At 42.8% G+C, this 12571-nt stretch overlaps 1 protein-coding gene across 3 annotated transcripts in view; it reads left to right on the plus strand.

The window, feature by feature from the left end:
• Positions 1 to 8439: 8439 nt before the first annotated feature.
• Positions 8440 to 12571, plus strand: part of klf12b (Kruppel-like factor 12b) — a 46554-nt gene continuing 42422 nt past the window's right edge. For 2 of the 3 annotated variants that reach the window (XM_039817669.1, XM_039817667.1), the window contains exon 1: positions 8617 to 8871. Coding sequence is in view for 1 of the 3 variants with exons in the window: in XM_039817666.1 (XP_039673600.1) it covers positions 8503 to 8596 (94 nt within the window). In the remaining 2 variants the exon portion in view is untranslated. Of the gene's footprint in view, positions 8597 to 8616; positions 8872 to 12571 lie in introns of those variants that run through there. The other variant, XM_039817666.1, reaches the window with a different exon arrangement.

The following is a 12571-nucleotide window of genomic DNA, read 5'->3' on the forward strand; positions in this document are numbered from 1 at the left end:
TTAGAATGTTAGTGTATATTTCAAAAGTATTATAGCATTTTCAACAATAAAACCTTCTGGGATAAAAACCTGGAACTAGTTGTTTTAACACAGACCTGCCCTGTCCCAACCCTCTTAGATTACAACTCCAAACACCCCTGGATGATGTTTAATCCCTGTCATGACCCTGCTTTTATGACTGCGGTTTAATTCAATGTTTGCAGCACTGTGCTCAATCTTTCAGATTTCTCCTGTTTTGGAAATTCCTGGAAGTAAGAAAAACTTGAGCTGGGGTAAAAATAGACATTGTTTGGCTGTGATGTAATCCTGTGGCTGTATTCTAAAGTTTTCTTTCTGCTGCTGGTGCAGACTCAACATATTGCTGAAGTTGGCTTAATATCAAAACCTGGCCTGATGAGGGAAGGTTTGCACAGAGTAAATCAAGTAGAAAATAAGCAGGGTTGAATTATTTTCAAAAGCCAGCATGCTATTAAGCCGGAGCAGGCCTGTGGCAGGAGCTCATGAAAAGAAAACATTTCTGGGTTTTCCATCATACAATTTCTTGTTTCCTAATATCAGCACCTCTGCCTAGATACATAAACTGTCAGAAGGACACCAAGAGCTTTACATCAGCTGGCTGCAGAAGTGTATAGAAACGTGTGCCATAAAAAGTTTGTAAGACCTCTGCTGTACAGTATATCTGCCAATTGCAATGTATAAGCAAACAAGAGTTAGAGAGGTCTGGATAGGCAGTACTGTTCATGTACTTTGTTCCGATGTTTCAGACACTAAACTGCTAGTTACACAGATGGATCTGCAAAAGAACCTTCAGCTCAGAAAAAAAGGAATTGATTTGTCTCCCAGACATTCACATCCTCTCACTGAGACGCAGTTATTGAAATTATTACGACTTGAGCCTTCCCTCCTGCACTTGCATTAGCAAGATAAGTTCTGCACCATGGCTTGCAAATATCTCAAGCATCCTTGTCTACACCCACCACAGTCTTATGTCTGGAAAAAAAATCATTTGTTGTGCAGCAATCTGCGTCTTTTTGATTAACACCCCCATTCTACTTCCTTGGCATGCCCCCGCCTCACCTCTCTTTCTTCCTCCTTCTCCCTCTACGCACATCCATCTCTATGATTATTTAAACGGGTGCCAGAAAAACACTGTGACCCGTCTAATTTGGACTGTGTGAGAGCGTAGAGAGGAGAGAGGGGCCCAGCAATTTTCCACACTCCCTTTTACCGAGCGGGGAAGTGGCGGGTGAGAGAGAAGCTGTTGCCATGGCTACCTGCTGGCAGCTTCTGTCCTTGTGTTTGGAGAGCACTGGCTGTTCCCTCTATACCCAAACGCCTGGGAGGGAGTTGAGGGAGGTGAGGCAGAGGGAGGTGAGGGGAGGAAGGAGGTGAAGGGGGGAAGAGTCTGGGAGGGGTCGAGCTGCCAAAGGGGAACAACACGAGGTCTCGCCGCAACAAAACCAAAGGGCTGCTGGCTGGGAAAAGAGCAACAAAAGAGCAACACTGAGGGCTCTGGTGGCTGATCAGCCTCTGCTCCACACACACACACACACACACACACACACACACACACACACACACACACACACACACACACACACACACACCAGTGTGTGATGACAGCCTCGACAGCAGGGGGGGGGGATGTGGAGGAGTGGCAGTGGATAATTGCTTCAATGCTGCCATAGAATTCAGGTGTCTCCATTGCTATGTGAGGAAGCGTATCTCTCAGCCACTGCTCACTGTATCTTCTGGTCAAAACTCAGAGCAACGTAGAGTAAACCAGAAGATCGATATTGTCATATTTCACACCATTACGTATTTGGCTCAAGTTGCTGCCACTAATGCCAATGGTGAACCTTCCCCACATTAGTGTCGAGGTGTTGCATTGTCACTCAGTGGTTTCGCTGATGCCTGATGTCTAACTTAAAGCCTTTGCATGATATTCCTTGCAGCACTTCTTGTGTGTACATAAGTGACTCTGGAATTTCAGGGTGGCTTCAGTGTCCCAGGCTCCACCCTGGGTCTAGCCACCTAGTAAGCTGATCCAGGTAATGAATAGCTATGGAATGGACATAATACAGAGCTAGCAGTTATAAAACACACAGGATGCCTTGTTACTTTCCAAGCTACCCTTTCATCCTCTTAAGCTCTGCCGCTATAGTTACTTTGTCGGCTAATTTCCGTCACTTTTCGTTTGTCTTATTTGTAGAGTAAAAAATGCGAGAGGCTTGCTACAGGCACCCCCTTCCTTGAATGTGTCTCTATGTCTATCAGCACTTGCTTGTTTGGGAATTTATTGTGTGTTTCTGTATTGATGTTAAAGTTCATTTTAGGAGAGTGTGTGTGTGTGTGTGTGTGTGTGTGTGTGTGTGTGTGTGTGTGTGTGTGTGTGTGTGTGTGTGTGTGTGTGTGTGTGTGTGTGTGTGTGTGTGCAAAGCTTTGCGGTTGCTATTAGACACAGTGTGCAGAGGCCCTGGTGGTCATGCTGAAGCGTCCCCCTCTCCGCCCCCGCCCCCCCGCCCCTGGCAGGAGGCTGACCTTGGCAGGGCCTGACAGAGAGCTGGCCTGGAGGGGGATCCACAGAGCTCCACGCCAGCCCACTGAGCCAACCCACTGAGCCAACCCACTGAGCCAACCCACTCAGTCTGTGCAGGTGTACTGACGCCTGGACAAACACATGCATGCACACAGACACATGCATGCATGGCCACTAGACCTGGGGAGGCTCCCGGAGCAAGCAGATGTCCTAACACTCCATTTCTCTGTTTTGCTTTTCTTCTGGATTTCTCTGGTGTTCATTTCCTCTTCTATCTCCTTCTCATTTGTTACTATCTTACTGTATTCTTTTCTTCTACTTGCAGCCGCATATACACTTATTGCATTGCCACATAGTGGAACATTGAAGGCAATAGAAACGTGGCTAAATCGTACTTTTAAAGTGTGACATTCCAATAGTGTGTTTTATTGTTTAAACACAAGAGCATTTCAGCTATTTCTGTCTGTCTTTTCTGTCAGTTTAATGTACCAGCCAATGTCAGACCATACATCGCTGCCTGCCTGGAATCTATTAGTTGATGACAGATGCTGATGAATATATATATATATATATATATATATATATATATATATATATATATATATAAATGTACGTATGAACACTGGTGAAGCTCTCTTCACCAGATATCCATGTATCAGATTAAGAGAGGCCAATACATCTGGGAAGGTAGATAGATCTGATGTGGAGGTCCCAGTGGAGGTACAAACCTAAGTTCAGCCACACACTGATGTTGTATAGTACATACTCTTGAGTTATACTGTATGCACTGCATCCACTTCCATATCCAAACCCTCATTCACTGTGAAAATTCAGCAATCTGTTTTGAAACCTCACCAAGGTATTGCATCATATGAATCTACTGCAGGATCAGAGAAAACACAACATATAAAAGAATAAAAGGAAGAAGGCAATCCGTAAGTTTAATTTAATGAAACCCAGACATGTTTGGCTTTTTCGACTTAATCAGTAACTAAAAGGACCTGTACATCTGTAGCAGATTCATCATCAATCATCAATCTCAATCACATAAAGTATGTTGTATACACTGTATATAGTCAATGTTCTGTTAATTGTGATTCGATGACATCAGCGTGTGAATTAATAAGAAGGTAAGGTCATAGAAAATCTGTGTCAAACAAGAATAATATGGAGGTACATAAGAAAATATGACAAAGAGATACAAATCTGGAAAATTACAGAGGAATAAAGACTAAAGAACAACCTGGCTCATAAAGGCCATGACAAAGTGGGAGACACACCGTTTCTTAAAAGTTAAACAAAGTAATTTCTTAAACAAACTAGGATTAATGAAATAGGCTACACAACAAAGGTACAAAAAGCACACAGAGAGTGGAGGTCAGTGGAATCAGTACTGAAGGGTGTGCATGAGAGTGGAGAAACCATGTTGTGGGGTGCATGTAAACAAAATAAAGAAAAGAACCTAAGAGGAACTGTAACATAACCAAACAGGTGCCTGCAGGGAAGGAAGGAGATATACTGTTTGTAGCAACCAGGGCTACAGAGTGGGCACACTGGGCCAAGGTGTTTCCAGTTGGCAGTAATGATCCCCTGCCACCAAGTAGCGGAAAAACAAGGCCAGAATGGCAGGAAAGGGCAGGGGTCATCTCAACTAATAAAATGTATAATTACATACAAAAATTGCATGATTAAGTTGATGAATGTTTCGGCCTGTGCCAAAAAGTCTCAAAAAAGTGTTTTGCTCATTGTTACTTTACTTGTATGTGCAGAAAGATGTCTGTGCAGTTTGATACTAGAAGACTGTTTTCACATACTGATTTACTTTATTTATTTATTTTACCAGTAAATGTAAGCTTTTTTTAGGAAACAAATGTCACACTAATTATTTTTCCAAGCAGATAATTTTCTTAAAACATATCTGTAGGGGATATCTAAAGATGACGATGATTTTAATTTGTATTTATTCAATAGGAACTGGTCATGTAATATTGAACTTAACCTTATAAACTGGAGGAGTTGTCTTGGGTATTAATGTCTATATTTTTCATAAACAGTTAATGACACTGTTACCATTTATCACAAAATAAAGAAATGAAAGAAAAAAAGCATTATTTCATAGTCACTATATAGGCTGCTGCACATCCCTGACTGTAGCATAAGGCGTTCTTGAGGGAAACTGTTAGATGTTTTTTTACTGAGTGACATGCAAGAAAAAATATTTTCTGCTTGAACAAGGCAGCAGCAAACATGACACCTTGTTGTGAAATGTGATGATATGTGGATTGTGAATAGGATTGTATTCGTCTGTGAGATGCAGAGTTTTGCAAAATCAAGCAAGTACACAAATGTCAATGTAATCAAATGCCAGAATTGAGCCTCACATCAAAAATATTGTGTAATGCTGTGGTAGTACCCTCTTTTGGCAAACAGAAACAGAGTCATGACAGGCATCATTCATTACCCAAAGTTTTGTCAAAATCGGCGAAGATATTGCACGTGACAGGCGGGCAGACAGACAGACGGACAGGCTGGGGCCAATCCAATGTGCTTCTCAGATTTCATTCTGGAGGACAAAAAAAAACCTTGACTTGTGAAGCTGAAAGTAATTCTCATTTAGTGCATGTGGCCCTATTGTGTTGGGCATTCACAGTGAGAACAGAGTGGGACTGCAGGGGATAAAGAGAAGCTCCAGAGGTGAGCACTTTATTGCCTAGAAACCAGGACTGTTTGACAGTATGACTATTCTTGTCCATCCTACTTTCAAGCTTTCATGTTGATTCTTCGCTCTCAGTTTTCTTGCAGCCACTTTAGAATTTTTTTGTCCTGTCAATTCTATTACTCTTTTGATATTCTATCTAAAGCATATGCAAAATAAAATGAGCTATAAATTAAATTCCACCGTGTGTCCTTCAAAATGGAAAGGAAAGTAAAGGCATGCAACATGTGTTTTAGCACATGTCTCCCCCCCCCCCCCTCCTCCCTTCCTCCATCCTGGCTGTACAGTAACAGGTTGTGTTTAGCTTCTCTGCTCCCTACTTCCTCATCTGGCATGTCTGTTCTTTCAGTCCAGAGTCTAAAGTTCAGCCAGAGACAACAGGAAGGGAGCATCACATCGTTCAGTCGCAACATTTCACAACACACTTTTTTTTCTTCCATTTCTACAAAGACAAATACAGGCTTCCTTTGCACAGTAAGAATACTCGCCCACTCAGTGTAGAAATTTTGCTGGGTGTGACTAAATGATGAATGGTGTTACAATAATTTGATGAGATTGGGTCAGATGATGCAAGGAAGAAGTGTGCAATGATAATGCTCTTGATGATGTCTTACAGCTTATTATGCCGCTCCACAAATGATGCCCCCAGACACCCACACCTCCTTTGAACTGCTCCCACCCCAGAGTCACACATTAGCAACCTTTTTTGAGTGGGCGTAGCCTTGGGAGAGGCGTCTCTGGTTGTATTAAGCCCTACTAGGTGCACCAGGATGACACTGGAAGCTCTGACTGGAGCAACGACCCCCTTCAGATACCTCCCTTCCCATGCCTGATCCCTCCCCCATGTCCCTCAGACCATCTCCCACCATCCACTCTCATTCTTCTTCCTCTTCACACTCTCCTCAAAAGATCTCTGTAGCTTCCTCCTCTTTTTTTCCGTCCACACTCCTCCCTCATCCACCTCCCTCGAAGCGCCTGTTTGTGCTCCACTCCGCCTGCCTTCCTTCAACACATGCCAGGACTCCTGGGGCACCAGTTACACAGCGAGGATTTCATTTGAAAGAACTCCTCAGGACGTCATTATAAGGATCATCACCGGGCCTTACGGCTGATGTTACATTAATGTTCCATCACACACAGAGCCTTCATAGCGCCTATTAACTAGCCAGCCCTCTCATCATGCAAATCTGAATTTTTCTCAGAGATTGGTAATGTCATATTAATCTGTAATTGCCATGTATCAATGCACTCAAGACCGTGAGATGAGTAACCATATGTCTGTCTTTTGAAGTGTCCGTGGTTTTATGCAATTGTACAGTATTGTGCAGATTCACTGATTGCTTAAAAACTAAAACAGCATGTTGCATTGGCTTTAATTGCCGCAACATGCACATACTTGATATTTTCATGCAGCTTCAGTTGCAACTAAAATAAATCCAGTGTGCATTTAGCTGTGTGTGCAGTTCAATGTTGTGCAATTCCAGTTCTGTTTGTTTTGTTTTTTTTACCCAAAGAGCTGTTCTTATGGTGTGATTGGTTGGTAGGTGGCTGTGCTTATGGGTGTTTTAGTAGGTGTCATGGAAACACGCACAACAAAAAGCTTTTTTGGAGGTTCACTGATGATAGAAATAGTTTAACACAGTCTTATTTCACCCCTATCAAATCATCCTCAGATCATCCCTCCTCTCCATTATTCTGTCCATCCATTCATTCAACCAGCTCCTCTTCCCATTGGACACCTAGAGCCCCTCCTATTCAGGCAGCCACAAAATACACTTCTTAATTCACCCGCATACAACCATCCCTCTATCCTGCCTATCTAACCTTATTAATCTCGTCCTCCATCCCTTTCGTGCCATCCTTTCGTCTCCACCCAGCCATTTTATCCTCCATTCATTGCAAACACAAGACCTACAGTATCTCAAGTGAAACAGAATGAATATTAAGTGGGCAGCAGTTGGACCAGGCTCACTGTACTACTGAAAATAGTATTTTTTCTCTCTCTGTCTCTCTATCATCTCTGGCTCTCTCAATCATGCTTCTCCAGCTCCACGATAGAGCACAATGTAGAGTAGGTATGGGCCTCTATCAGCCATGCAGATGAGTCCTGCTTCCTTTACCTTAATTAGAGCTCCCAGGGGACTGGCTGTGGGCGCTGAGCAGCATCAGCCTTTCATACCACAGAGATACCTTTCATCAAGCTGGAGAACACCAGGAGGAAAATGACATGGGTACAGTAGCTCAGTCCACAGAAGAGATTTTAAAAGCAATCATTATTGGGAAATGTTCCAGCATGTTATTCAAGGCTGGTCATTTAAACAGCAGGCAGAAATATGGCATTTTACTGTTGGATCAGAAACTAAAATTCACCTGAGAGGAAAGAAATAATAGATATTGTTCATGCAAACTTGAACAGGCAAATATCTGGTGAGAATTTAAAGAAAAACAGCCCACAATCCACTGCTTCCAAGTTTTGAAAACGTGGATTTATTTGCTGCTTTTCATAGACTTATATGGAAGTTCATTGAATATCTTCTGGTTTTAGACTGCGGTATAACAAACAAGCAAATTAAATATACCAACTTAGATTGATAGACAACTTGGATGCAATGTTTGTACTATATTGTTACATTTTATAAAGCAAACGGTAAATCAATTAATCAATAATTCTCTTAATTAATCGTTTGATCTATAAAACCTCAGAAAACAATGAAAATGCCCTTTTTTAAGATCCCAATGTAACGTCAGCAACATATTATATATGTTTAACCTACCAACTGCAATACAAACATGTGCGGTTTACTATAATATGCTATGACGCACACTCTTGAAAACTGATTTGATTATCAAAAATAGTTCCCAACTGGTTTTCTGATCTAATAAAGGATTAATCAACCAGTTGTTACTTTCAGCGCTAAGTAAATTACGTTATTAGATTTGTTATTAAATTAAAATATTTAAAACAATATCATTATATACAGCTATCAAAACATTCTTAAATTCTCAAAAAAAAAAAAAAAACGATCACACGACTAAACTTATATAATTCAAACAGTTATAATAATAAACTGTTTCTCCTTTTCCCTACACCTTCCTCTCCGTCCCCTTTAAACGGGGAGGTGCTCCGGTGCTCACCCCCATCCCGGGGCTCTCCGCTGCGCTCCGGGAGGGGTAGAGAGTGAGTTCGGGCTGACTGAGAGCGGACGCGTCGGAAACCTCCCCGGAGGGGCCCCGTGTAATTCGATGCATGCTGTTAAAGCTTAGAGTATATTGTCTTCCCTTTGCTTATGAAGCCTCCACCCACCGGCCCACCCTACATTTAGCGGATCATGTGACTCGGGGTAAGTCATTTGCAAGTACAACAGTTCTCTGTGCGCTCCCATTCATTTCCTGAGAACTGCCTGAGCCGAGCAGCTGAGAGGCAGAAGGGGAGGGAGCTGCTCACTCACATACACTCACTCTCACTCGCACACACGCATTGTCACAAACACACATACACAAGCACATACACGCAGAGTGAGAGGAGAGGAGAGAAGAGGAGAGGGAGAGGAGGAGAGGAGACAGAGAGGATTGTAGAAAGGAAAACAGTCTCCACGGCTCTGCAGCTTCTGACAAGGTCTGTGCAATTTTTTGTCCTGTTCCTCTGCTGGCTGCTGCTGTGTGCTTCATTTGTCACGTTGCTGGGCATTGTACTTGTGATCAGTGTGTCTCGTTCAGCTGTCAGTTCCCTGTCAAAGCAGATGACAGCTCAGATCACCTATGGTATTGTGTTTGGTGTCTGTCAGTGGGGGGGAAACAAGAGACCATGCATGGTGCTGCTGACTGGACCTGAAACACTTATTGCCAATGTAAATTCATAAGCTGTCATGACAAGAGAAAAAAAGTAATTATACACTGAATGACCATGGGCATGGGCAGCATCCTGACTTTACAATGCCGGCACCAGTTGTGAAATCTCATATGTCTCACTTATTTACTTCTAAAGAAAGTTCAAAACATATCAGCTGAGCAGTGTAGCAGTGTTGTAGAATACTGACTGAGTGTCTTGGTGACAGTGTGAAGTGAGACAGCCCCAAACGCACTCTTAGCACTTATCGCTGGAAAAGTTTGCTGCTTGTCAGAGTTTTGTGCATGCCTTAAGATAGTTGTGTGTGTGTGTGTGTGTGTGTGTGTGTGTGTGTGTGTGTGTGTGTGTGTGTGTGTGTGTGTGTGTGTGTGTGTGAGCGAGAGAGAGACAGGCTTGTTTGCCTACCGTTGCCCACTGTAGCAGGTTAGAGACAGAGAAACAAGGCTGTTAGCAACGGGTTAAACATTAGGAGGCTCGGGTAGCGGAGGAAGGACACTGGGGGGGTGGTGTGTGTGTGTGTGTGTGTGTGTGTGTGTGTGTGTGTGTGTGTGTGTGTGTGTGTGTGTGTGTGTGTGTGTGTGTGTGTGTGTGGGAGTGTTGCAGGGGTGGTGTCTTGGATGTCATCGGCAGCGCTCTCACTTCCAGGGTAATAGTCATTGGTATTGATGGGTGGCTGTCAGAGAAGCAGAGAGCCACCAGGTTGGGTAGAGTGGCCGGGGGCTGGCCCTTGGCTGTTATTTTCAATTACAGGGGACCAGGGCAGAGCTGACAGCAAAGGCATTTGTACATCCAGCAAGGGGGAGGAGGAGGAGGAGGAGGAGGGTGTGTGTGTGTGTGTGTGTGTGTGTGTGTGTGTGTGTGTGTGTGTGTGTGTGTGTGTGTGTGTGGGGTCGGCGAAAGGAGGGGAGCAAGAGAGAGGAGGAGGGAGGGAGAAAGGTGGGAGGGGGATGAGACTCTGGCCTCTGCTTCTGGGTTTGATGTGGAAACTGAGCAGTGACCTCTGTGACTTTACCCCCGCGTTGTGGAGAGAGGCCCTGCCTTGCCTTTAACTGTGTAACAGCGGTTTGTGTGCGTTTAAGTGGGGGGTCTCATCAAAAAAAGTAAAAAAAGTAGGGGGGTTGGGTCATGTGTGTGTGGATGAGACCCCCTGCAGCTCACGGATGTTCAGCGAGTGAGATTAGTAAGCATTTAAACTCTCACTTAAATCCATTTACAAAGGGGCCTTCTCCCTGTGCATGAATAAGCAGGCTAATATTACCAAACAAATTTAGAGAAGACACTGTGCATGAACAGCGAAGAATCATATTGAAGCTCTGAAACAGGTAAGAGAGGCTGCAGGGTATTTCTACGATTTCTACGACGATATAATAAAATGCTGAAGAATACTTTAATGTTAATCATTGCAACAATGAACCACATGTCTGAGGGGGAGGCGTTATAGTCAAAACTAGATAGTGTAGCTGTCATTAGTGGCGTTTAGTACATGTATGAATAAATCTTTCACACTGAATCTTCAAACTGAACTGATTTTAATGAATCATCATTGTCACTTAAGGAATCAATGGCTTCAGCAGTGGAGCTTCTCTCAAACCGAAAGCATTGTTAAGTTTAGTCGTGATACGCAGTACGTAAGCATATTGAAAGACTACAAAAACCACAGAAACAGTCTTTATGTGATAACTTGCAGCCAGGTGGCTGCTGAGCTATTAGCCTAAAAAATAGTTCTTGTGTTTTTGTACTGAACTGAACATAAGGTTCAAGGTTGGGCTTGAACAAGCAACAGACTGTACGTTCCACTGAGCTGAAGTAGTCTAAATCAGCGCTGAATGTTGCACTGCTGTGAATGGTGATGCATTTACTTACTGATGTACTGTATATACTAAAATTCAGTTGAACAATTATGTGATTGGTTAGCTCAGAAAAAAGTTAACAAAATACATAGTCAGTGACTATGTATGATCAATTTTAATCGGCAAAGTGCGTCTAGCTGCCATCTTCCTACAGCATTTTCTGCCGAGTTGTTTTAAGCCATCCGTTTCAAATGTTTGGATTGGCATCTTTAGCAAAACAAAACTTCACCAATTTGTCAATTTTCTTTCATTGTCTTACACTGTATGTCATGTGGAGTACACTTGGTCAATAATTCAAACAAGTCCCTTCAAATTAAAGAACAAAATGCATTGTTTGTCGATGCCCATCTGACCGGCAAGACAATATCATGACAATCTAACGCTATGGTTAAGATTTGGTACCCTGGAAATCCAGAGTTCTCACGAGAGCACAATTTGAATTTGCTCAGCGAGTCACTCTGGCATTCAGTAATGATGCTCATTAACTATGCCCTTGTAGCCGTGCTGCACCAATCACATCGGTGTATCTGATACAGGCGGGCAGTGTTGGGAAAGTTCACTTTCTACATGAACTAGTTCAAAGTTCAGTTCACAAATTTTAAAATGAACTAGTTCAGTTCATAGTTCATACTTAAACATTTTGAACTAAGTTCACAGTTCCAAAAATGAATTAGTTCATAGTTCTTTTTTTTCCATATGTTGCTGCGAGCTATTATTTTTCAAAATTATTACCACAGCCCATATAGAACCACAGACAGCAATTATTTTATCAGTTTTAACACTGAAACTATGCGTCAGATTTCATCTTCATATCCAATCAGTTCAATGTGCCGTTTCAGGTTTGCTGTGGATGTGACTGAAGTGCGGATTTTCTTTTTGAAAGCCGGCGGGCAAAGTTTGCACAGAAATGTAAGATTTTTCCCATCCTCTCCGACCTTGTCATAAAACTCGTTTAAATGATCATACGACGCCTCCTTGCTGCTTCGTTGCCTCCATGCTGCTTTTTGTTTTGATGACGCATGCAGCGGTGTGACACTGGTGGCTGGTGTTGCCAGATTGGGTGTTTTTTTCCGCTACATATTAAGGCCTGTTTACGGTGTGTTTTAACCAGGTTTTCGCCTGGAAGGCTCTATAGAAATCTGGCACCCTATTGAACGAAGTTAAACTGAGAGAGCGTGCTGTTCACAGACACCAGAATGAACGAGTTCACAGTAACGTTCATCAGGCAGTAATTCAGTACGTTCAGTTCACGTTCGCCCAAAATATGAACAAGTTCATGAACTACCAGTTAGCTCCGCTGGTAGCTAAGCGTATGGGGCTCTGGATACGTCACCCCGTGTATTGTTGTGATTGGTTGTAGTGTTATTCAATTGTGTGCAGTGAGATTTTCAAATGCATGCTTGGTGCCGCCCCTCAAGTTGGGCCATTTTCATTACTCAGTGCCAGACCCTTAATCTTTCGGATTTGGGTCTGGATTTCCAGGCTAAAGATTTGGTTAGGTTTAGGAACAAAAACGACTTGGATAGAATTAGGAGAAGATCATGGTCGGGGTTAAAATGACTACTTTGTTAAGGTTAGGGGGCCTTCAACATCATTATTACCTTAACGGCCTAACTAGA

The sequence above is a fragment of the Perca fluviatilis genome, chromosome 12 (assembly GCF_010015445.1).
Source record: "Perca fluviatilis chromosome 12, GENO_Pfluv_1.0, whole genome shotgun sequence".
Taxonomy (NCBI): Eukaryota; Metazoa; Chordata; class Actinopteri; order Perciformes; family Percidae; genus Perca; species Perca fluviatilis.